The sequence below is a fragment of the Stegodyphus dumicola genome, chromosome 8, assembly GCF_044657685.1.
Source record: "Stegodyphus dumicola isolate Sdum_Otavi_A_Nest chromosome 8, ASM4465768v1".
In the NCBI taxonomy this organism is placed as follows: domain Eukaryota; kingdom Metazoa; phylum Arthropoda; class Arachnida; order Araneae; family Eresidae; genus Stegodyphus; species Stegodyphus dumicola.
Window position 1 is genome coordinate 183,773,638 of NC_140775.1, and position 27,625 is coordinate 183,801,262.

Here is a 27,625-nt window from a genome sequence, read left to right on the forward strand (position 1 = left end):
GCTTCCAAAAATACCTAATGTCTCTACAACCTAATCCCATTTCTAACTCTGACATAGGTCTAATCCTATATCAAAAATTTTTAATGCTGAAAAAGAATAAAACTTCAAGCATGGTGATTAGAGATGCAAACGGAAGAATTGTAGATATGTGAATCACAATTTCCTTACTACAATCGCAAAGTATTATAACTTTTTTTTTTTTTTTTTTTTTTTGCAGGGCCTATACGCCGATTTAAGCGTATCTGTGAGCACATTCAAGCCCAGATCCTCGGGCGCCGTCCGAACCACTCTCCGAGGATAAGTCGCCGCCCGACGACCGAACTTAGCGAGAGTTCCTCTTGCGGTTCCGAGAGTATGTCTCCAACACCCTCTCGCCACCAAGTGGCAAACGATGATATGGCTGTTTCCTCCATGAACGCCAGTAGCGCTGCCGCTGTAGCCATATCTCGCTGTAAATCGGACCAGGACGCAACGGCGGACATCTTCGAGAGGGAGGCCAAGATGGTCACCACATCGCATAGGCGGGCAGCCGAAGACGTGCGACCCCTCCTCAACGGTCGCCGCATGAGCTACGACCTCAAGAATTCGTCTAAAGACAAACTCTGATATTACTTCTATTAGAATAACGACAGATCGAAAAACCAATTCTCTTTGTTTCGTTGAAACGGGGTGATGATCCCTGATGTTCATAACAACAACAAACACTCCATGCATCGTTAACTGGTACCTCTGGAGTAATTTTGAAGATAGCGCAAAGCATGCGCATCTTGAGTCGCGTAACTGCGGAAAGAATGTGAGATATTTCTGGTTTCATATGTACATGCACGTACAGCTGTATACGTAAGAGTATATATGTATGCATATAGAAAGAAAGAAATGCATAGATACAAGAGAGGTAATAAAAAAAGGCTGTAATCACACATTCAAGCTAATTCAGACCTAAAAGATCAACGATTTGTTGTCAACTGTGCACAAGGCTAAAGGAATCCCAAATCAGAATGCTTTAAATAGCGATTTAATACAACGATTACTTAAAAATAAGAGCCTGTGATGATAAACAAACTAGTTATGCCTCTATACAAATATTATATATATTACTTGCGTATATATATAATTTCTTACGTATACCAAGGGAAATTATCACATTTCTTCTGGCTCAAAACAATTTGCTACAATATCACCTTAATTGCTCCATAAATGCCTTAAATAATGAAGCCATTTCTTCAGGTATTGATTAAAATAATTATATTTTCTCACTTGCTTTCACGTCTAAAGCCGTGAAATGTGCTTGGCTTAAATGTGAGGCAAAAAATGCCAGCCAGGAAGAATTTTCTTTAAAGCAATATTCAGCAATCTTTCACATTCCAAAATATTAAGCATGAAATCCCTCTCTTGGTATATACTAGCAATAGTTATTGAAATAACGGAAGAAGGAAATATACGGTTTAAAATTTACAGCGAGTGGAATACTGATTTGGCTCAGTTAAGCAGAGGCCATTTATATATGAAAATTCTAAGTTCAAAAACCCATAGTGAAAACGTGCAAACATAACAAAATTTCGGCGTTTAATATACATATTCTATATACTTCGAGTATTTCTATATTATGCTTTTACGCAATGGTTTTTGACGCGACAATTTAACCATCGAATTTCCATCAAGCTTCCTTCAAACTTCCTACTGAAGCCTTAAAATGAACTTGGAGAAATAGCTGAAATGAAGGTCTGGAGCATTATTAGATGTCAAATGAACTCTGAAAACATAATTTTCGCTTGTAAATTCCTAATTATTGTTCGCTGTTTCAAGTTGTTTTCGAATCCCCGATGAGAAACGTTCTTTGTTACCTAAAGTGTCGTTACGTTCGAAATATGTGATACTTCATTAGTAATTGCTAGCATAGATGATTACGTGTCGTTAATTTGTTCCCAAAGTTTTGTAAATGTTAAGCCTTTAGATTATAGATTGTTGCTTGGCTTGTCTGCTGTGCTTTGTCAACCTTGAGGGCCACTTCGTTGGTCGTTGAAAGAACACCTACATTGTTCGATATGTTGCGAATATAACTGATTTGATTCCATTCGAATCGAACAGTTGATATTTAGATACGATCTCCATGAAATAATATGTAACTCGAAGTATATCCCAGCTATTCATTCTCAGTAACAAATTAGATATATATGAATGGTTAAACTTTCTCTAACTGAAATATGTATGAGTAATGCAATAGAATCATTCAAATTCTATAACCATAAATCTATGCACAATTCCTCTCTTAAATGAAGCCAGGTACAACAAGATCTTTACCCAAGTCTTTCCTAAACATTACTGCCCTTTCATATAAATATTCATCCATACATTCCATTCCAAGCACTTAATCAAATATTCAGAAACGTAGATGATGTATGATATTAATCTCATTAGCAAGAAATAGAAACATATACAATATCACTAGTTTGTAAGATTTTCCAAGAGGTGAAAATTAAATGTTCCACACCGAAAATGGCAAACCCTGTCTAAATCTTGAGATGTGCAATATAAATAGACGCTGATTGCAGTGTGCTCTGCAACTGACTATCCGTGTTCAAGCACTGGTTAAGTTATTTTACATTTGTTGGCAACAGCACTAGTTTTAGAAAGAACACCGTGTGCGTTGAAAAACCATAGATTTATTTATTTTTACTATATATTTCAGTCCTCAAAGGTGACACTGCACTTATTTGATTTCAGAATATTCGTAGATTATTGTATTTATTATTATAAAATGTAGATTTAGAACTTCACATATGAGCCTTTTGAAATAATAGCATACCGTTAAGGGCATTTTCGAGGAAGACTCGAAGCTGTGTAATAAATAAACTGCATTGTTTGTATATATTCTCATATGGACATCATCTGCATGAGGACGTTCATCGCATGAAGTTCTACAGTAGTTAACACTACTTCATCGAAACTTGTACGCTATTTAATCTTAAGAAAAATGTTACTGTTAATAATTGCAGATAGTTAAAAAAACTAATTCATGAATATATTAAAAAAAGGGAAAATGTTTTTTCGAAGTTTGGGATACTTCTACAAGAAATAAGGAAATCGTTTGTGAAAGAATACAAAAATAGTTCCATGGTTGTGTAGAAACTGGTTAGTCATATTTAAAATTTCTCTGGTATATAAAAAAAAATTCACGCATTTTTGGCGGGGTAACGTAGAATTAGATGAATTCGAAGGATAACGTAAGACCTTTAGAATGAGTTCACAAAAATTGTGTCATTTTCAGAATGCTGTATCTGATATTGTTTTGAAAGCAAAACTAATACCCAGATTATCATAAATACATTTTAAATATGCAGCAATACATTTTTAGCGTTGACTAGAAGTAGACAGAGAAAATATTAGATTTTATTGTAAATATCTTAACATTGTTTTTCTACTGAAAATGACACATTTTTTCGCGTGAATCTTTACTAAACGTCCAAATAAGTGTTTAAAGTAGAAATTAGGCGTGTGAATGCTTAGGACTTAAATGATCGTGTTTCTCAAAAAACATAACTACAATAACAAGTAAAGAAATAAAATTGACATGGAAATTAAATATTATTTTTCGTTAATTCCGCAACTACTTTGGAAAAATTATTAAAAAACAAAAAAAAAAAAACAAAAAAAAAAAAAAAAAACTAAGTCATAATGGAATCTGAATATTTGATATACTGAGAAAGCTTCAGAAGAATTTTACATATCCTTTATCTCTATAGCTTACGTATTAAAGATTTAGACTACATTTGAATTTTCATAGGAAAATGGTTCTGTTAGTTAAAGAATGTGCAGAAGTGTAATGAAAGAAAGTAAGCTATAATTTCAGACAACTGACATATAAAACGCTTTTCAAGTAAATTATAAATTAAAAAAAAAATATTAAAAATTCTATACTTGTGGAATGCAAACCAAAGTAACTGTATTCAATAAATGATAGCAAAAATATACTTCTAAAAAGGACTACTTTTAAACCAAAAACTGGAGGTAAACTTTAACTTTTCGTTGCAATGTAAAAATGAAATTTTGTCTATTGTTCCATGGAATTTATTGCTTTATCAGCCCTTGAAGAATGCTATGGTTATTTTAAATCTCTTAAACTATTCAGTTAGTGCTGTATATCACATAATTTTGAATCAAAACATGCCGATTACCTTTATAAGATAGTAGTATATAAGATTCATAGTCTTATACTCTAGAAATTGCATACAGCTTATAGTAGAAGCCATTATGTGATCACGTTAAATGGCGTCTACTATAAGAGTAGTTTGATAATTATCCGACTACGTTCGACATCCAAATTTTTGAAAACACGACAAATAAATCTATTATTGGTGTTATTTAGTAGAAGCTACTTAAAATGATAGAAACGGGTAATAAATATATTATCAAATTATAAATTTTGATTTTTTTCAGACATTTTAGGTTAAAAATGTGTTACGTTTTGAGGATAACTAGATGTCTTCCAACAAAATATTAATCAGTAGTTTACTTTTATTAGTTATTACTTTTATTTATTAATATAAAAGGAAATAAAAGGACTGAATTCTAAGCGATAAAGTAAAATGTCTATTACATATACCTGTTTCAATACATGCACTAACTATTTTTTGAGAATTTTTTCTCATTTGATTTATAAAATTGTCCGAAACATTTTAAATATGTACATACGGCTTCTCTCTAGAAAAGTTATTAAATGCATTTTAAAATTATTTATACTTTAAATAACTTTACTTAAGTATCTCCAGTCTTTCATTTTTCATTTATTTATTTATTTATCTTTTTCTGTTGCCAATAACAAGCTACAAACATCGTGGCTCATTAAATTCCATTCTGTAAAACGAAATATTAGATTATATTTTCAGTATTAAATACTCTTGAAAAGTGATTTTTTTTTTTTTTTTTTTTTTTTTTTTTTTTGTCAAACCTGATTTTATTTTCTTAATCGAGTCACAAGAATTGAAGAAAAAATTATAATAATGTTTTATGTAAAATTTTACTACATTATTTTCATAGGAATAGTTATTTATGAAAATATTAAACTATTCTTAATTTAAAATAACCGAATTTTCACAAGTGCCTAATATTGAATAATATTAAAAATAGCTTAAAATACCGTAACTCTTTATTCTATAAACTTTTAATTCTGCTTTGAGAGTTTCATATATTTGTAAATTTTATAATTTCCTTAGGCTTATCTTTTGCCTAAGGAAATTACAAAATTAATATACTAGTTCTGTTATTAGAGTTGATTTAAAAGGTTTAGGAGAGAATCCAATTCTCTTTTTGCATATTTGATTTTGAATTAACACCATTACACCATTCAAAAGACTCTTTTTATAATTCTATTTTAATTCAGTTTTTGAAAACAGTATTCTTAATCAAGAAAAAATTTCGAAGATTTCATTTGAAACAAAAAAAGTACCAATTTTATGATCACACACATTTTCTTTTCTTTTTTTTTTTTTTTTTTTTTTTTTTTTTTTATAGAAGTTTAAACTCTGAAAATGTACCAGAGATACACATTTTGAGCACCAAAATTTCGATATTGAAATCTCCATTAACATAATTACATTCCCTGCTATAAATAACACTGGAGCCTGAAAAATGATGCAAAGTATCTGAAGCGATGAAAATGGTTTAATCCTAATTTTTACTTAAAGGAATCCGTCTATTGCAGAAAAATGATAACGGAAAGAAATTATTAAGTGCTCTTTCCATAATTAAATTTTATTTCTTGCCCACTTGAATTAGTTACAAATACTTGAAGTATGAGATAATTTTTATAAGAAATAAAAATTCTATTTAAATAGGTTAAAATCATGTAAATATTTTTTGATTTTGTCTGAAAATAACGCTTTATTTCTATTCACATCTCGATTCAATTTTGTATTTTTGCGTTTGCGCTGTTATCTTTTACATGGTTTTGACGGTTAACTTTCTATTAACAACTGAGTATAAACTTATCTACAATTCATAGAACAAAATTACCATTAAATATGAAGATAAACCAACTCCCAATTTTGATTGTAACTTTGCTGTGTTCTATGTGGACACCGTTGTTAAAACCATGGAACAATACACAAATTTGATAAATAAACTTTATATTAAAGTTATGAAATCTCGTACTAAATTTAAATATATACGAAGAATACAAAATTAGGCTATTAAAAATATTGTTATTGAATTCTTTCAAACGGTATAATGAAAGAAACTAACAACAAATTAGTCATCAAAATAAAATCGCTGCGCAGTTTAAGCATATACCAATATAATTATCATTAATTATTCAAAGACTTCCTTTTATTGCCCCTGTAAGTTTCATATATATAAATTAAAAATACAAAATAAGAAAAATCATTGAGTGATACAATTTTCAGGTTCTTTCACACTGCCATATTTACTGCAAAATGTGCTTCAGTATTGTAAACATTCAAACTGTTCAGCTGCTTAAACTTTTTAATACCGCTAAATAAAATTTTTAATACCGTAAGTGAGCACAAAACTGAATATTTATTACTATTATTATTGCTACAGCCAGGACTTTAATCATAAATACCAAATAATTATTTCTTCTTCATCGATGCCTTGGAATTAATTTTGAACAATATTTCTTCTAAATGCGATGCATTCTGATCATTTATGAGTAAATGATTATGGCTTTTCTTCTATGAAAAATGAAATTGTGCACCAAATTTTGTCTTCTGATTTTTCTTATTCGAACAACGCATTCATGAAGAATGCATGTTCTAGAAGAGGGGTTCTCAAACTTAAATTTTGTACCACATAAATACGAATAAAAAACATATGTAATATCGTAAAAGCATTTTCCAGTTAAAATTCGTGCCATTTTACATTCTTTTCGAGCTTTCATTTAAATCTCTTCTGTAAAAATTGTACCACCAAAGATAATGTAATGTACCATTAGTGGTACATATACGACAGTTTGAGAAACTCTGTTCTAGAATGTGTGCCTCTTGACTATGATGATTACTGTGTCGTGAATGGGCTAAAAGATGATAGTATGAATGATGTTATCAAATAAAGTACAACAATGTTGACAAAAAAAAAAAGGTCTCTGAAGTTTATTTCTGTATACTGCTCCTTTCTCACTTTTACTACGGGTTAAAAAAAAAAAAAAAAAAAATATGAGATGTTTCAGATTTTAAATTACGTCCAAAGGGGCGTTTTTTAACATTTTGTGTGTTACCTTTCTTTATTAAATATCATGTTCCTCGCACTTAAACCATAAGATCCAGTGCAACAGCAATATCGCAAAATAGTTTTAAAACGAGCATATCTTTAGAATTTCCGATACAGAGACTCACGCGCTGGAGATAAAAATGTTTTTTCTGCACAACGTTGCCATTGCTCGCTTTGAAATCCTTGAGTTTGTTAATCAAAAATTCGTCAAAGTTTTAAAAAATAAGAAATCGATCATAAAACAAATTTCAAATTTCAAATTTGGTCTTCCACATGCTCATATTCGTTGGAGGATTGCGTTATTCAAAATTCGATGACTCTATGTACCGTTGTTTTATCACAATACGAGAAATATACATACATTTATGCAGATTTTTCATTATTTAATTTCTTCAAATATAATGCAGGACTCTTAACATTTTGTGGCAACAGTTTGAAAAGTGAACCGACATTTATGAGTCCGACGCAAGATGCCAAAACGAAACTAATAGTCCTTCGGGATTCAAATCCCTTTGGACTAAAAAAGCAAGCATTATTTTATTTACTTGGCGAATGACTTCACACATTTTTTATGTTTTTTAAATTATAGAATGATGCCCCAAAAAGGCTCTTTAGTAAAAAATGGCCTTAGAACACAAATGGTGATTTAGCAACACAGACGCGTTTAAAGAAAAACTTGGTCGGGTTGAACTAATTCAAAGAGGACGTTTTAGCTTTCTACTGCTGAGTAACATAGCTTGCAAAAAGTTACATATACACTCATCCGTTTCTTAAGAATATCAACTGTAAGATAAAACATCAATAAACTAAACAGCGAATTTTTAATTATGTATTCGAAACTAATTTTAATAATAATACGTAGTACATCTATAATTTTATAAATAATACGTAGTAGTATTATTCCTAACGTAATAAATATAAATATATTCAAACACATAAAATCGACTCACCAAGAAGAAGTAATCTGTATGAGATAAAAAGTACACAAAAAAGTAGTGATTACAATTTTAGAAAAACTGTACAGATTCAAGAGAAAAAACTAGACTAATTAAGTAAGTCATTACGTTGATCTACTTTTTGCCTGGATGGAACCTCTTATTCAGAGTGACGTTAACTCTTAAGGTGATATATGATGTGCCGTGAAACTTCTTGTCAAATTGTCTCCAATTCTGATGTTGACTCAGAGACATTCTGAGATGGCGCCTTTCCATTGGCCCCATAATGTGTAGTATAGTCGGGTATTACCTTGTTGAAAAGCATACCCGGAATGGTGTGAAAGGAAGAGCAATATAACCAGTAGTAGAATTCTATTTTTACGTACCTTTGTACTGTAAGGATGTCACGGATGACTACAATCCTCAGAGCCGAAATACAGGTTTCTAAATTACAGAGCATCATCCCCGCAGTGGAACACTGGTGCCCAAAATGGCGTATTGCTATCAATGCGCAGAAATCGCAGTTGCTCATTATCCGTAAGAAGACTCCTAGAACCCCTTTAAATGTGACTTTAAAACTTTTTGACATAGACGTGCCTATTGTAAATAAGGCTGTTTATGTTGGTGTCGTCATGAATAATAAACTCAGTTGGAAAGACCATGTGACTAAAGCCAGAAGTAAGGCCATAGCTGCACTTACTAGTATTTCTTCCATTATGGACAAAAACTCAAAGTTAAACCTCTCTAAAAACAGACATTTATATACGGCAGTTATCCGTCCCATTTTCTCGTACGTGTACCCGGCGTGGGCGGCGGCCACACATAGAGATATAAATAAATTACAAATTCTCCAAAACAAAGCCCTGCGTTTAATGACAAACGCACACTACTTTGTCTCTAATGACACGCTTCACAGAGACCTAAAAATTGAGCCTGTTGACAAATTTCTTCACCGCACCAACAGCAGTTTCTTCGATAGAGCGGTCAGTTGCCCGTACCTTGCTCAATTCAACATGTTTGATTATATACCTCTGCAAGAGGACTACAAAATAAGACCGTACGCTGCCCATATCACGAGGAATGCAAATTTCCCTACTTAATTATGATAGCGCACGAACACTTTGTACATATGTAAATATTTATTTTAATTGGATTTGTATCTTATTTTGTACCTTATTTGTGTATTTATGTACCCTGTAAATAATTTTATTTTATTTTTACTTTCTGTGTATTGTTTTATACATGTATATGTCACGAACAGACACTTGTTAGATTGCGCGACACCAGCCTCTCCTTGGTATTTCTCGCCTTGTGACGCATGGTCACCTCCTCTCACCTACCTCCGATGCCTCGTTGGCCCGTCCTGTTTTTACCGTCATGTGCCCATACGGCTAATTCTATCATTGAGCAGGACACGTCTCTGCGATACCGGTATGACTGACTGACTGGATGACTACAACACACTGGGATCACAAGCACACTGGTTTGCAAGGATGACTATAGCACATTGGGACCACAACACACTGATTTGCCCAACGGCCCATAATGCTGTTAAAACGGTACTATCTCCACGCCATGCCTTCTTATTGTCGGCTTATGTGTTTGCGAAAATAAAAGGTAGAATATTAACGTTGTCCTAGACATCTCCCAGAAAAATCAGCGCTGATATTCGGGATTCATCACTGAAAGCTCCAGTCAGTATAAATCCAGATCAGTAGAGCCCGGCATTACTGCAATCTCACTTGACGTGAGGATGAGGTACAGCTGCGTAATGGACAGTGGGAGCATGTGTCGTTATAATACTTACTCCCTGTCTTCCAATTTTCTTATTCTTCTAGTTTGACCATTGCCCCTTGATGCTGAAATCTGCCATTTTCGTTTAATCCCCGTAAAGCTCGGACTCAAATGTCCAGCCATTCTATTATTTGTGTATTAAAAGCCACTTTCAGTCTGATAGCACGTTACATAGTTCTCGATGAGCACGAATCTGTTGAACAGGCATTGTTATAATCGAAATGGTAGCATCAATGAAAACATAATGAATATTTTGCTCTCAAAATGGAGTTTCTCTTACTAATTCCGATATGCTGGAACTCTGGCCATTTATTCTTTTACGGCTAAATTTGAACCATTTGCATTTTAGGCCAGAAAGTATTTGCATACAAAGTTAACACCAAAATCATAAAATTTTCTTTCCGGGTGCAACTAATCTTTATGTACACAAGTGTATACACCGCATTTCCTAACCTATTTTCCACCTTTTACTAACTAATTTTATCGTCCAAAAATCAAGAGGGGAAAACTATGCAAATAATTTAACTTCCAAAGAATGTGATCACAGTAAGAACGTAATAAAAAGCAGTAATGGATAAATAACTAGTTACTACCACAATATTCTTTCTTAAAAAAAAAAAAAAAAACTATATTCCAATAAGTATACACTTCCAATAGTAATATTAACAATACAATACCTGACAAATATTGAGCTGGCATTTGACGGATATCTGATGGTAACTAAGCCGCTCAATTACCATATAAAACCACAGGAGGCACCTTACATAAATGAGTTTTGATGGTAGTTCCTAAAATGGGCATCCTAGGAATGAATGGGAGCGAATAAAAGGTCCGAATTTTGAAAGATCGAACACATCAGCAGTAAAGAAAACTACAGTCAGCTAGAACGTAAATAACAGAAGTAATATGAAACATATGTTTCAAAAGCTTCTTAAGTGCGACAATACCTGCCACGTCCGGGGTAACTTAACGAACAATCTGTGCAAAATACTATTCAAATAATAAATGCAAGGAAAATAAATTTTCAAAAGAATACAATTTACCAGTAAACTGGCCCTCAAATAGAAGAATTATGTGCAATAGGAGAAGGGGGAAATTATGCCAATACTTTTAAAATGCTCAGAACCTAGCGCTAGGGATTTGCAGAATACAAATCATAAAATTAGATCATAATAATAAGATTTACAACATCCCATCTGTTGTATTATTGGAATCTTAAAATTTACAGTTTTAAACGTATTACAAAAATATAGTCTTTATGACCGCGAATTTCTGAATACCTATTTTTCCCCAGTTTTAGTTCAAAAAACAATATTTCGCATTTAACCGCCAGTATTGGTAAATTTCACGAAAATTATATGTTCTCAATTATTTATTAGATTTTAGAGCTGTTTGATTCATTTGCACGACCCCTGATATCCACTTGGTATTCTTAGAAAGTCTATTCCATCTCAGTTATGGTAAAAAGTTGCCAATGTTACCGAGAGAGGGCGCCACCAGTTCTACTGTCTCAGCTCTGCGAAAAATTCTCGCCGCTTAGTGTAATGTTTTATCCACGGCTATTTTTGATATAATTAACCGAATGGTAACATTAAGCAATAGAAAGAAAAGTTTCCTTTAAAACAGTAAAGGTATTTAACTAATTTTATATAAATACAATAAGAAACAGATAAATAAGTACATTCATAGAATTTTAACTAGAAAAATGTAAACATTTGTTTATAAACTGTTCACAATCTCTATTAACACAATAGTTCATTTAAGAACTGTTCATAACATTTCTGGAAATTATTTAACCGATGCTATTCTCCTAATGTCCATACTCGGACAGCATCCCCCATTCACTGGATTTAAGCCAAAGGTTGAATTTTTTAACGATTGACTAAAATCGAAAAAAGGAAAGAAAATCTGAAAACTTTCAGAATTTATATTACATTTATATTTAAAGTTTTGTGTATTACCTTCATTTATTAAAAATCATATTCTTCGCCCTTAAACCATAAAATCCATTTCGACAGCTATATCATAAAAAATAAATTATATCACACTAAAGAATAAACATGATTCTCGCAAGACCATGTTTTGACCAAGTTTTTCACATTTTTATTCGTAACACATCTCACACATAACCATATTAGATTGAAATATAAACCAAGTATAATTAATCAGGTAATCCGAGAAAACGAATAAAAAATAAACTTACCTAGTAAGCAAAAAAATATCCGCTACATTCCGAATTCTAAAAAGTTGTTTACATAAACATTTATCGCAAGACCTGCCGGGAAAAAGATATCAGACGATTGCAAACGCAGGATCGCTAGAGATCACATGATCATTTTATTTTCAACAAAAGTGAATCGACGCAAAATTCCAAAATGAAATTAATAGCCCTTCTGGCCAAATTGTCCCTTTGGGTTAACAAGTAGTTTGATGACATAACCCCTTACTTGGCTACATCTTTCTGATTTCTGGATATTTTTATAATTAATCTCAACTTTACTTAAGTTACAAAAAGAATATTCGATACTTTTATACAAATAGTCGGGACTTAGGCAAATCGTTAACAATATCCGAATATATAACTGCAATCACATCAAATAGCCTCTCCAGTTAGAATCATTAAGTACACAGTGCTTACCTTTCTAAATATGCTTAGAGCTTTATGATGAATGTGTTCACTTAATTAATAACTTTGTATGTTAAATCAGGTCGCCAATTCCGAATAAAGGTTAATTTGTTAAATATATTAAAATTTTATTATTCCATCAACCATTTCAATGTTTCCAAGCAACAGTTCAAAATTATTTTTGTGATGCTACTCTTTTGTATTTTTTCTGATTTTTGTAATTTCTGAGGTTTTAGTATTTCACATTTATTTAATTCTTATTTGACATACTATTTACAGGGTATTTAGAAATATAATGGTATTGAATTAATACTGATAATTGTAAATTTCTATGCTGAATAATTTTCACAGCATATTGCAGGGAAATACTTGGAATAATTGTTTTTAAATAAAAAATTATTGGAACTTTATATATATACTATATACAGGTGAAGTTAAAAAAATGTAAGTTAAAATACTAATTTTTTGACAGTTTTCCAATATTTGCTTAACTCTCCATTTTAGTTTGGTTATTTTACCTTTCTATCTGAAAAAGAGTAACTGCTTATAATAAATCTCTCTAAACTGCATATTTCAAAATTACATAATCCTTACATCAATCATTTCAGATTTGAGAACTGAAATATTTAATAGCCAATGGGGAGAATATAAACAAAAATTGAATCACTCTGCACTAAGACTTCATCTTGAACATGTCACATTTGCCCTTGATGATGATAGCAATTATTCTGATATTTGAATGAAAACTTTAAAAGTTAGCTAGATGAAGCAGCAAACTGGATAAATGGTTCCAGTCCCAGAAACTTCATTCAGAAAATACTAAAAGTTATGAAACACTTCAGACGAATGTAAGGCCAAGACACTTTATATTGAACAGCAGCTAGCATGCATACGAACAATTGAAATACCTATCCGCTTGTAGCAAAGAAGTGAAGTGCACAGAAGGTGGGTGTCTTACGACAGAGATAGTGGGTCCGGGCCCGCATTTTTCCTCTGATTTTCTGCTCTGGCAAAATTTTATTTTCATCTACGTGATGCAGTGAGAATGTATCTCAACTTTTTGTCATGACCGAGAGAGGCCCTAGAGCTCAATTTGAGTTACTAGTCAAAACGTTTTAGTTATAAGCCAGTCGCAAGAAGTTCCAAGATCCTGGTGGCATCAGATGTGTCGAGAAATCTAAGGTTAGAAGCATCACAATTACAGTGCTTTAAATCTCTCTTTTGTTGCCAAGACCAGAGTGGGAAGCCAGTAATAAATTTCATAAAATGTTGGCTTAGGGAGAAAAAGTGATAGACAATTGCTATGTGTTATTTCCAAACTCTGAGATTTTCATTTATAGTGATGCAAGTGATCTTATTTTGTCTTTTCTGGAAATCTAAGAGGAGAACAGTTTATGAAATATTGGGTCATGACACATTATTTTAATTAAAAAGCTTAAATATTATAGCTCTTTTGCTTTTTAAATAAATAATTTTTAAAGCTGCAATGCTTTAAAAAGTAGCATAACATATTTTGACCTTATGAAAAGCAAACCAATTCGTACCAAAGGTAACTTTAGCCAAGAGAAATGTGTATAATTGACTTCCAGTCTATTACTGGACTACTTTTTTTTTTTTTTAAGGCTTCATAGCTTGCCTAGACATACATCACTAATTTACACATACCTGAATTACTGTAATAACAAACATTCATTGAATCTTTTTTAGATCATGAATACTGGATTATAATCTTGTTCCAAAACACTAGAAAAATTAAATCATCAGATATATGCTAATCTTAAAATTTCAATAATTTGCTGATGCCATGATAGAAAACAGCAAGCCCATAAAAACAAAAGAATTTATTACCAAACTGCAAATTACATAACATGTGTAGAAATAATGAAGCAAAACTGCTTCCCTAAATGCAGTAATTTTTTGTTATTCATACATTATTCTAGCTACATAACTTTATGACAAAAATTATCTTTCAGAGAAAATTTAAAATTACTTTGCAGAAAACACCTAAGCTATTTTTTAAAATCACATCGCAATTAATAGCATTATAATTCACAAATGCAGTGCATTTTACACATCTTACACAGCAACATTTACACAAAGATGGATAACTATAATATCTGTGCATCATCAATGTAATATACACAAAATAATCAGTGTAATATACACGAATGTTCAATGTAACAGAATATGGCTAAACTTTCAATCTTCTTAATAACAGAACTGGACAGTATAATACACTCATGTTAAATGTATAGTTTTGATATATTTATATTTAAAATGCTATTAATAAAATGCACTTTTCTAAGATTTTCTTGTGTATTTAAGAAAATAATATTCTAATGTTTCGATACAGATTTGAAATAGGAAATATTATTTAGAGAGGAAGACATTAAAAAGAATGGGTCACCAAAATTCTCTTATTTTTACAGCAGTATTTGACAAATTTTAAATGAACATTTATTGAATTCAATAAAATATTTAAAAACCTAAATTTTTTAATTAAAAAATTGAGAAAGTATAAACAATAATAAATTGAATAATTGATGAAAAAGACAAGTTTTATTATTATTATATTACTTTATTATTTGGAATATGTTGCAAAAAATAATACAAATATCCATAGAAGATGAACTTACATTTCTGTTTTTCATGAAAAGTTTGATCACAAAAGAAAGAAATGATGTTTGAAAATTGAATTTACATGACAGAAATGATACTTTGTCAATTTTTACAGACTTAGTTCAAAAAAAAAAAAAAAAAAAAAAAAAAAAAAAAAAGATAGCAAACTTGAACATAAATATATATTAGCTTAAAAACCTGTAAAATGCCTCATTAAATAAAGATCTTTATTACTTATTTTAAATTTTAATTCATGTGAAATTACTTATTTTTATTTATTTATATATTTTATAAATTTTATTTTTATTATTCTCAAGACTATCTAACACTAAATGCATTAGTTTTCCTATTTGAAACTCGGAGATAATCTTTCCTTTTATTCTAAACAGATTAGAATTCTAGGGTCTGTTTTCTTTTAAGCAACTGCTCCATTCAGATTTTAACACTTAGGTAAATTTTACAGTAACTTGGACATTTTTACACCTACATACCAGATGATTCACTTGATAAAATTATAATGTAATGCTTTTACAATTTTATTTTAATTTAATTAGCTAATAAAATATAAATTTTATCATTAGCTAATTAGCTAATAAAATAATAAAATATATTTTATTTTAATACAGGCTAATTAAAATAAAATAACTAATTTAATTATTTTATTTTAATTAGCCTATTAATTAAATTAGTTATTTTATTTTAATTAGCCTATATAATAGTGCTAGTTGCTACAGTGGACTTCATATTAAGAAGTCCATTATAATAATTAAACACAATTAAGTAAAAATATTTTACTAATAGCAGTTTTGTTGGAGCTCGGTCCAGCATTATCAAGGCATTGTTGATATATATAACAAGTCAATACATTACATTGTATCAACAAGTTAATATATTAACTATTATCACCTTATTACATTTCAAAATTCTACTGCCCTCTTTGACAGATGACTGAATGTTTGTGCATCTTTGCTCTTATCTGCGAATTATTTTGGCTGTTCACTTGTCCCCACCGAAAAATTTTTTGGTGCTGAAGAAGAAAGATCTTCGTCAATCTTCTAATTTGATGCAGTTTTATATAAAATTACCACCCCCTTCCCAACTTTGCATTAGCATATTTCTCTTCTGCGTAGAGATATGAAATTTGTTTCAGTAAAACAGCTTTTAGGTATCAAAGGAGAAAAATAATTTAAACATGAATATTTCACTTAAAATTAACTATTAACTTCTATCATTAGCTATTATATTAACTATGTTATCAAGTTAATACATATATTAACTATCAAGCTGCATAAATTTGTTTTTCTCAAGATTTAATGGGGCATTATTCAAATGAAAATTGATTATAACTTATCTGTACTTTATTATTAAGTCCTCTGCCTTTTAACTTCAACTGATTTGTAAACACTATTTAGGAAGGCTTTTATTTATTTTCTTTGAAAAATATGGCGTCTGTAATTGAATGCTAGATATTTTCTTCATCTCTCATTGTCTAGCATATTTTATTCTTATAGTTTCCTAATTGCTTGCTGAAATCATTGTATTGCAGACATTTTTATCATCCTTTAGCGGTAAGAAATTATATTACTATCAACAGAATCGTAATTTGATTGTTCAAAACAATAAATTCACAAATAATTTTCACATTTGTAACCACACAAATTAAAACATACACATCATTAGCGTTAACTTTGAAACAACTTATTCTCAATTATTTCTCATGTGGTGAATGATAATTTTTAGAAATCAAGGTGTACAAAACTATTATTATGCTTTCAGAGCAGGAGACATGAAAAAGCAATTATAGCATTGCCAGGAATCGAACTATAAATCTTCAACTGCTAGTGAAACATGCTAATTACTACACAATAAAAGTAAGCACAAGAGGAAAGTCATAATTCCTCACAAGAGTAAGGCATGAACACTGATCAGTCAATCGAACATGTGTATCATTAAAATTTAAATGCAACTAAAAATCACAATATTTTGAGCATTCACTGCAATACACTGTTAACTGTCAAACAGGCTTAGTTTGTGAAAAAACACCAAGCTTTGTCTCCTCCAGGAAGAAATACTTCAAGTGCAAAAGATTACAATCATGCTTAGTTTGGGGAAGGGGGCGACTAACCACTTGCTTTAAAAAACAGCTTTATTTTTCTCCAGATAAACAAATCTTCATTTAAGAAAAATTTTTCTCGGTAAACAGCTATCGAAAATACAATCATCCTTTCGGAATATTAGTTTATTGTGAAGACGGTAAATAAATCATAAATATGGAGAGTATTATTCTCAGAATCATAATTTACAACATTTAATCATTACGCTAGAATCTTATCTCAAGCTTCAGAATTTTTTTAAATGGAATTTTCAGACATAAAGCTAGTACTCATATAAATATGATAAGTGATAAATATGTTATTTAATGACTAAATATTAGACACTTACAGATTAGTTTTTTTTGGGGGGGGACAGTAATTTAATATAAATATGTACATGAATTTTCTTTCATTCATAAAAAATTAAACTTAAGAAAATTTAATATTTTTTCCCTAAGATTTAAATAGTATTTGGTTCTGAATTTCGTATCCCCTTAATTAGTCAATATTGAATTTTAGAAAATACAAGAAAAAAGTATGTACATACAGACAAGATTCGTTAAAACTTTCTTTTCCAGACAAAGCAAAACAAATTTCTTTAAATCCAACAGTTTTAAATACCGTATATAAATTTAGAATTCTAATATTATAATTTATCTTAATCTATTATTTAATACATTTAATTAATGTATGGCATTCAAATTTCGACTGAATTCTTCTCATTCTAAATAAAAAAAAAAAAAAAAAAATTAAATAAAAAATATATTTTAAAATTTTATATTTCAAGAAATCATAAAAATTTTAATAATGTACAGTGATAAATTAACTTTTAGAATAAATTACTATTTTTAAGCCCTTTTGAATGTATTTATAAATTTAATATTCAATAAATACTATTTCTCTCTAGAAATGCTTAGAATGTTTGCTAAACAACCATAATTTTGTTATATTTTACATTAAAGAATCATTTCTAATACACTCTTTTTGGACTCACTTTTTAAAATACTGCTTGTTTTTAAATATCATACATTTTATGAACTAAACTAATATACTGCATACACATAGGGGTACACACATACATGCATGCCCAAAGAATTATAGTCACACATATCAGCCAAATAATGAAACTGCTAAAATTTTGCATTAATAAACAATAACCCTATGCTCAAAACAAAGAAATAAATAAATCTTCTATAGTTAGTAACAACAGGTCCTTTAAACTGTAATTTTGATTTTAAATCCTATTCGCAAAATATTTTTACTTGCTCAGATTTCCTTCAAACATCTAGATTGACAGAAATTACTAGAGTTATTGATATTAATTACAATGCAGGTTTTCCTGGGAATTTTGTCTGCTCCTCCCTTGGCTCAATGTTTATTTCATCTTTTGGTTCCATTTGTTATTATTTGGCTGTTCACCTGATCCTCACTACAAAATTTTTTAGTGCTGAAATTTTAGCACTGAAGAAAATCTGTTTCAGTAAAGCAGCTTTTAGGTATAAAGTGAAAAAAATAATTTAAACATGAATATTTCATTTAAAATTAAATTGGAATGATTGATTCAAATGAGAATTTTTATAGCTTTCTCTAAATGTAATGCAACTAACTATAAGCCGCTTACAGAATTCTCTAGATAAGCTTCTAAAAAAAACATCATTTTGCTCTCCAAGATATAGCTAAACTAAATGCCCCAGTAAGCAAATTTAATTTTCTAATTCCAAACACATCCCTGAAAATGCATTCTTAATCCAAAGCACCAAGGTCTCACATAATTTAGGAATTCAATTAAAATAAATGCCAGTTTCTAGTAAAACTGCCTTCAATGGCAAAATTTTGATCACACTATTCTGACTAATTCACATTATTCTGTCTAAATATGAAAATTTTCAGAGCGACTAAATTGGAGAAAATTTGTTGGCAAGGCATGAACACACACCTTGAAGATTAAAAGAAAATTTAAATATTCTTTGATGTAAGGAAAGCTAACTATGTATATATATGCACAACGGTAAAGAAATACATATATAAAGTACACTTTATTTATAAACTACTCATAAGCTGTAATACATCATACACACATTACATACCTTCACTAAAATTGCACTATTATATTAAATACACCTAGTGAAAACTACGACTGACATTTACTATTCCATTTTTGTATTTAAATTTAAGTTTTTATTACCATTCTGAATGCACATATTAAAAAGAATTTAAAAATAGAAAAAAATCGAAACTGATAATGAAACACATCTAATTTAGATTGCTTTCAAAATATGATCAAAAGTACAATTTAAGTAATGTCCTTTTGCAACCAAAATGTAATGAATATTCTGCCCAGTTCTGTTCAATAAATTAAAAATTTAAAAAGCATCATTAACTAAATATATTAAAAAGGCAAAACTTCAGTTACATTAATCACATTTAACATAAAGAAAGATGGCATTTAATATAAAGTATTTAGGAGGATGCATATTCCATTTACACTTTGGTTTTCTAATTGCACAAAAATGTTTAAAACTAATTAATTTCTAATTTTTTATAAACAAAACAAAACAAAATTTGAAATCAGCTAACATTTATAAAAAATGTCTTAAAAATAATTAAATAAAACACATTTCAGTATATTCAAAGAAATATTTCACACAAATTTTTCATAAATAATTTAATGAATTTACATAATATACACACACTATTGAACTAAGCATATTTCGCCTATCAGATTCAGCATCATTATATGATACTTAATATTTCACATTTTAAAACCAAATGGCTTAATGTGAAGCTTGAGTATTAAAATTAATTATTCAATTAAAAATATTCATTGCATTAAATATAATGCAAAAAATTTAGATTATAGATATAATTGTGCACATAACACTATACTTTGCATTATAACATGAGATATATAAGTTTATGCCAATTAAGTTTACTGAAAATGTATTTGTTTCTTGAAACACCAGTTTTACAATTTCAGGTCTAATCAGTTCCTTCATCAAATTCTGCTTTTCTCAAATGAGGTATATTCCTAGAACATTTGCATACAGTTTTTTTATATCAGATCATATTAGAGTGAGTTTCTATGCTCAAATACAGAGATTATTTCTGCAATTTAACTTCAAAAGGTACTTTTTTCTTTACATAAATGCATAACCCTGTAACATATAATCATCGACCAGTCATCACTGCATATTCATTGTTTACAGTCAGCCTATAATGAAAATACATAAATTACAAATATTAACACAGCAGAAGAGAAATCTAATTAATGTGGCAGAAAGCAAGCACAATGCATTTAAAAAATAAACTTTCCAAATATATCTTACTTGAAAATTGGCGTTTGGGTGGAGTTTTAACAAAATCAAGACGTATTACAGATGGAGAGGGAGCTACACTCTACAATATCAAAAGAACAGAATAGTTTATTTTGCAGAAATTCACATTCTAAATCATAATTTCAAGAATTTTATAACAATTTCAGATCGAACCCTGCTACAACAAACTGCTACAATATGGGCTTTAGGCTATATAGGGATTGAATGCACACACTCCAATTTACAGCAAAACTTGTAAGTAGTCAATGCGTGAACAACACTTTTACAGTTTTGAAAGCATGCATGTAAGGCATATTTTTTATTAACCATTATTTCAAACTAATTTAATTATATTCAAATTAAAATCCATTAATATAAAAAAGTTGAATTATTAAAATTTTTCCTTTTATTACTCAAAAAGAATCACTAATCTACTGTTATACTACTGAAGAATATTTTAAATCACAAATAGTTGCAGAGGAAATTAGAATCCATAAACCACATATCTTTGAGGTTTGAGAATTCTGATTTCTACAGGGAAATAATTTTTTTAAAATTAAATTCTAGATAGAGATAAAGATATTAGATAGAGATAAAGATAAAGATATTCTAGATAAAGAAATAAAGATCTAATCATCAACAAAAATACTTATACTTCATTTATAAATTAAAAATGTACAGATTTAGAAGCAGCATGCTTTATAAGTGTAAATTCTGAATTATGTAATCTTTTCCTACAGTTTTTCCTTTACTTTCACGTTTACTTTTTTAATAATCTGGTCCTTTTTTGCTTTAAAAGAACCCAGACGACTGCATTTAAAAGCTGTTTCAAATAATCCAAAACTGAAACTGGAAGGTTGTGTTCAATTAAAAATCAAATTAAATAGCATTTGGCTTTTATAACATCAGCGTTTTAATCTTTTGTGAAGAAATTTAATAGTATCTTTTGATTCTGTAGCACTGCCTTTGAGAAAATACACGCCATACATAAAAACACATAAATACTTTTAAGCTATGTGCAATTGAAATGTTTTTGTTGCTAGTGCAAAATGCATAATTTACAGAAACTTTGTATGCTCTAATACGTGGAAATTCTGTAGAAAGTGTGTCTTGGTTTGATAATTTTAGTCTCCTATTCTGAAGCATCATAATTCATGAACTTATTCCAGTTTCATCATAATTCACAAGAATCACCTGCAACATTTTGCACTGTAAAATAACCGAATAGGACCTGCAGAGTGCTTGCTTGGAAAGATATGCCAGAATTTGCTGAACTATAATTGGTTACTCTTTAAAATCAGCAAGACCATCAAGTTAACATGTGATACATGATGTCATGAGCATTTCGCTAATCATCGAAGGAATAAGTTGGTCCTATTTCCCTTGCCTCCTTTCAGTAAAATTCAGTTTTTTTTTTTTTTTTTTAATTTTTTTTTTTATTTTCTGCAGCTTATAGCTTTTCAAGGAATTTCCAGAGAAATACACAGAATCCGTAATAGTCTATGCAGATGGTTTGTCTTTTAAATAATGAAATTCTGATCTGTATTGATATATTCGAGTATAAATGCTGCCCTAATTATGTCCATCAAATAAAGGTCTTTTGAAAGGCATATTCTTTATAAAGGTTACTGAATCGTTGTTTTGCAACCACGGATAAAATTTTCCCACCGTCTGCATCAAAGCAGCTAAAAATGTCAGATTATTTCGCACTCAGAAGTTACATAAAAGTTAAAGACAAATGTGTCAATACTTTTTATTACTCATTTTAGTACTTTTAAATTTTCATGGATAAAATAATTACTCATATTTATAAATGGATAATTTGGAAGAAGAACGGAAACAGTGACATTTATGCTGAGTAATTTATGATGCACAATTATTAACATACAGTAAAATTTGAAACAAACAACCAGCACATGTAATAATTATACACAATCATGACTGTAATTAAATCTGAATATGACTCATTGCCTACATTTATTATTCACTACTTTTGATAGTTGTAGAAATGTTAGTACTTTTGTGTGTTGTGATTTATTATTCAATTTTTACATATTCCGAGTAGATAATCTATTTTTCTTAGATTAGATATAGCAAAATAAACTTTTTTCCCTTTAAAATTTGTTATAGCGGGTTCAATTGTAATAATTAAGAAAACATTCAATTAAACACTTATGGAAATCTTCTACTGAAAACAGTTTAAATAAAACAACAAAGAAAACTATATTTATTTGCATATTTAACTCTCTTTCCCTTTTCTCGCACTAATTAAACTTTTGAAAATTGGAGAGGGAGAAATTATCAAGTACATATAATTTCTGAAGGGATGGCTTAAATAAAGAACATATAGAAGATGCTAATTAATGTGATTATGTTTAATGTTATCTTTTGGAACTGCCAAATTCTGGTCGTTTTTATATAAAAACATCATATATCATAATCAACAATTCAGTTAATATGATCAAAGTATTATAGAATATTTTTTTAACTGAAGTTGAAGTCACCAAAGATAAAAATAGATTCTAAAAACTGAGAAGTGTCACAAAAAAGCATATTTAGATTTTGAATAACTCTATTGAATTTGAGAATGATTAGATACAGGTCCCTCCTTTTCAGGAACAAAAAGCGTAATCCCCCCCCGATCCTATTAATGTCAATGAACTCATTATTAGTTCATGTTACCTTCATTTTTAACATGGGTAAATCACCTTTTACTGTAATGCACAAAAGAAATGCCATTAAATGAGCCATCTTTGAAAACAAAAGTTAAAAAATCAACTTTGAAAAGAAAAGTTAAAAAATCAATCAATGATAACAAAATTTGTGAATGCTACTGATTTTCATTATATCTGCCCAGTGTCACTATATTTTCCCAGTGATTTTTTTTTAATTGACTGTCACATTAAAGAGATCTTGGTTGATAAAAGCTTAGTCAATATGGGGGCTATTTTAAATTAAAAATATGTTCCAATCATTAACAATACTTTAACCATTTAACCCAAGAGACTAGTCGATTTAAAAAGTGTCGTCAGTAGCTCTGCACGATTTTAATACTTAAAATAATATCAAAAAGCCTATGATAATCTTAAATACCCAAATAATTATGTTAATTACTTGCCAACTTGTAACACTCAAAAATCAAGAGAATTTTCTCAACGACAACTTTTTTTTTTAAATGAAAAAAATATATACAAAGAAAATATACTTTTAAATAATGCTTTAAATTGTAAATAATTAATATCTGGAATCTCAGTTACTAATCTCTAAACTCAAATAGTAAAAAAATACTTACATGTGAAAAGTACTTTTAATATTTGTTTGTTGTAACAGAAAAATAATACTTTAATCAATTTTCGTAGAAATGCTCACAACAGTGACAGATTTTGCTTTCATTAAGAAAGAAACTCTTTGGTGGTGGCCTGATTTTTCTAATAGAAGTTTTTCTAATGTGGCATTACTAATATTGTTAGTAAGAACACAGAAATCTTCTCTCACTCTGCATTTCTATGGGAAATCATCAGGATTACCAACATTACTCTACAGAGTTCGCTGTAATTTAAAATTCCATAGGCACCTTTCAATTTTCTATTTAAACTCAACCCGGTGTAAATCTTTGCTGCTTTTATAACTTCATTCAAGTTTATTTAAAGCAGGTATTTTATAACATTCAATGCAGCCTTTTATCTCAACTCTAGAAGCATTTACTTTTTCCTTAAGCTGTTCCTTTTTGAGCTGCTAGCTAAACTAAATAGATGACACATGCAGCTCATAACTCGTAAACCTGAATTTTCTTTTATAAAGATGCTTGCAACATCAGTCTTCAAGCCTACCACTACTGGTGCATTGCCAACACCAACTGTTAAGCAATTAGTGAGAAGAATTGCATATTCTTTTAAAGTTTTAATAATTAGCTGTGCTACATTAAAGCTTGTCAAATTTCCTCCTAAAATGGAAATAGAAAGTACACTAATTTCAATTTCTGAAGACTCTCGAGTAAAGTAAGAAATAACAACTGAATACAGTTTTGCCTTGGTATTATTGCTTTTATACACAGAGAGGCAGAATTCAGCTACTTTAATCAATAACTGAAGATTTATTTTTCCTACCTATTTCTTTAACAACTGCAGCCATTTTTATTCCTCCACTTGAGTATTTCTTAGTGATTTCGCTATCGGGAAAGATTTTTCTAAACAAAAATGCTGCATGATCCATTGCATTCAGTGGTAGACTCCAGAGAACTTAACTTAGACAAAGCATTGAAATTTCTTAAACTCTTTCCCTAAAGCACATGAAATTTAAACACTCGGTGTTGAGATGAACAAAATAATCTTGATCTTGCTTTGTGCTTACTGGGTGCTGTGTTACTAGTAAGCACAAAGCTCTAGATAATGGGGATCAAGCACTGCTGTGGGTCATCTGGTCCACAGCAGTGCTTGATCCCCACTGAAGAACTGGAACACAATGTCTTCAGACACGTGCTCTCACGCGCTGAGCAGAAGTGCACTACAATATCTCACTGATGAGTTGACTTTAGTTTTTCTTATATGTAATCTAGAGATAATCTAAGCACTTTCAGACACCAAAAATCACTTTTTCGGATGCAAATAATAAAGCAAAGCTACATAAAAATCATCAGAAATTTTAAGAATAAGACAAAGTCACGTGAAAATTTGTAAATCAGGTTGGCGGATGTCAGGTTGAAAATCAGGAAAGTTGGCAACTCATTTGGATTTACAGATGGTTCAAAGCTAATGATGATACTGTTTAAATTGGCAAGTCTCTCTCGAGGCAAACGGTAAAGTGATTAGTTAAGAGTTTCACTACATTTTTACATTTTAAAAATGTATATCCTTATTCAAACTTTAAACTGTATATAAGATTTTAATTAATAACCTCAATATACAGTGCATAAAACATAAATTTAAACCCCTTTATAAATTATACTAAGAAGACATTATAACTATAACATTGTAACATATAACAATGTCAAAAAAGATGTACTTACTCTGTATGTGCTAAAATTCTGCTCCGGGAGAGAAGGTGTTGCAAGATTTTGCCTGAAACTTAATGCTTGCCGATCTGTTAAGAATAGAAATATAAAATATATAAAAATGCTACTTAAATTAATTGCAGTCATTATTAAACATCACATAAATCATGTGTTAAACTTCTGGATACGTATACAACTTAATAAATATAACAAAGGAATTGCATGTATTTTGCCAGATTTATTTAATAGTATAACATTAATTTTTGTCAACAAAACCTTTTTAAAACAAATTGAATGGAGAAAATAATCTTAAAAACTACATCAGTGTGGAACATTTTTATGTGTACGATACTGAACCACATCAATTAAAAACCATTACTTTAAATCTAATAGTCTTAACACAGCCAAGAAAAAAAAAAAAAAAAAAAACTTTATGATTTCCACATTTTTTTTAGGGGAAGATACAATCTATCATTTTGTTTTATAAAACTGAGGGCAATACTCTGGAAGAAAAAGAAAGATATTGCAATACTGAAATAACATTTTTGAGGTTCTACATTACTAGGTTCTAGATCATCAAAATATCAATATCAGTTTTCATTATATTTGAGAGCAAAAATTTAGTAGCTTATTTACAAATAAAATAACCTAAAAAAATACAAAAATAGAATAAATGAAATATATACAAAACATTAAAAGTTAAGTAGATTAACACACACATGTACAAAAGAGAAAAATTTAACATCTTACTTATTACACCATCGTCAAGAAAACATATGGCACTTCTGTTGTTTTTATACACAATTTAAATTATTTTAATTTCATAAATACTTTATCAAAGAGTAATGGGGATTAATTTCAGAGCATTTTAAATAACCTTGATGTGGATAAAAACAAAATTAAGACTTTATTGTGATTAGTTAACACACATTTATGTGAATGTGGATTTTTAACACCTTGGCCTACACGATATCTGGCAATTGCGTGAGCTACAAAGTAAACAAGAAAGTCGGTTGCACGCCGTGCCATTGAACTGTTCAGCCGTGTACCCGAACTGGTGCAAAATGTATACTTTTCATGACACATATATATTTCAGTGCAACGAAAGGAATTGTGAAATAATAAACAATATTTAGGTACAAATAGTAATTCTAAGACGTCTAGAGTGTAATCATAATTAATTGATCCCCTGACAAAAATAATTGCATGATGGGTATGATGGGTATAAGAGTTTGGCATGATGGAAATAAAAATTTTTTAATTCTTTATACGAAATTATATTTGAAACGTGCGAACGTAACAAAGCTCTAAGGAAAACTAATGTAACAGATCATCCAGTTTCGTCAGAAACAACTGTAAAAAACAAAATACTGACGTTACAATGAAAGGGAAAATATTCGATGTAGAATAACTCCAATCACTTGTTCTAATAATATTATACGGCATTTTATGCACAAATTCCTCACCATGACTCAGACTCGCGGCTTTTGTTTATGACACAAATTCTTTACCATGAGTCAGACTTGTGGCTTTTGCTTATGACACAAATTCTTTACCACGAGTCAGACTCCTGGTTATAGGCCAAAGAGTTAAACATCATTAAAACTAAAGACAAAAATTGATCAATATGCTACTGAAAAATGACCCAAAATTTAAACTGTCATGTACTAAGCCAAATTTGTTTAATAAAAACATACTACATTATTTTAAATAATGCTCTGTATCTCACAAAATTTAAACTGTTATGTTTTTCTTCTGACACCAGTTGTTACATTATTTTCTTCTTTCACATTCGTACGAAGTTCGTGTGGATTTGGAGTGAATAACATTGACAGCACTTGGTGAAGTATCGAAACACATTTAATTTACCAATATTAATCAGGACAGCCTCCAAAACTCTTTTACAATCGTCGGAGATCTACTATAAACACACTGGCACAATCAGCGACACAGCCACGACACTATCAGGCTATAACAGTTGAGACAGCTTCACTGCAAAGCATCAGAGTACAGCTCCCAACTCTGCTCGG

General features: G+C 29.9%; 2 protein-coding genes across 3 annotated transcripts in view; one reads left to right on the top strand and one right to left on the bottom strand.

Annotated features, from left to right (window-relative positions):
- LOC118192136 (serine/threonine-protein kinase BRSK2-like) overlaps nucleotides 1–4,818 on the top strand; it is a 320,182-nt gene extending 315,364 nt beyond the window's left edge. For both annotated transcript variants that reach the window (XM_085822811.1, XM_085822812.1), the window contains exon 18: nucleotides 218–4,818. In XM_085822811.1, coding sequence (XP_085678937.1) covers nucleotides 218–606 — 389 coding nt within the window. In that variant the 3' untranslated portion in view covers nucleotides 607–4,818. The remainder of the gene's footprint in view (nucleotides 1–217) is intronic.
- A 9,587-nt stretch (nucleotides 4,819–14,405) lies between these two features.
- LOC118192118 (uncharacterized) overlaps nucleotides 14,406–27,625 on the bottom strand; it is a 97,514-nt gene continuing 84,294 nt past the window's right edge. Inside the window, exons 11-13 of the mRNA XM_035363022.2 lie at nucleotides 25,611–25,684; nucleotides 20,618–20,687; nucleotides 14,406–20,502 (exon numbers count right to left, since the gene is read on the bottom strand). Coding sequence (XP_035218913.1) covers nucleotides 20,498–20,502; nucleotides 20,618–20,687; nucleotides 25,611–25,684 — 149 coding nt within the window. The 3' untranslated portion in view covers nucleotides 14,406–20,497. The remainder of the gene's footprint in view (nucleotides 20,503–20,617; nucleotides 20,688–25,610; nucleotides 25,685–27,625) is intronic.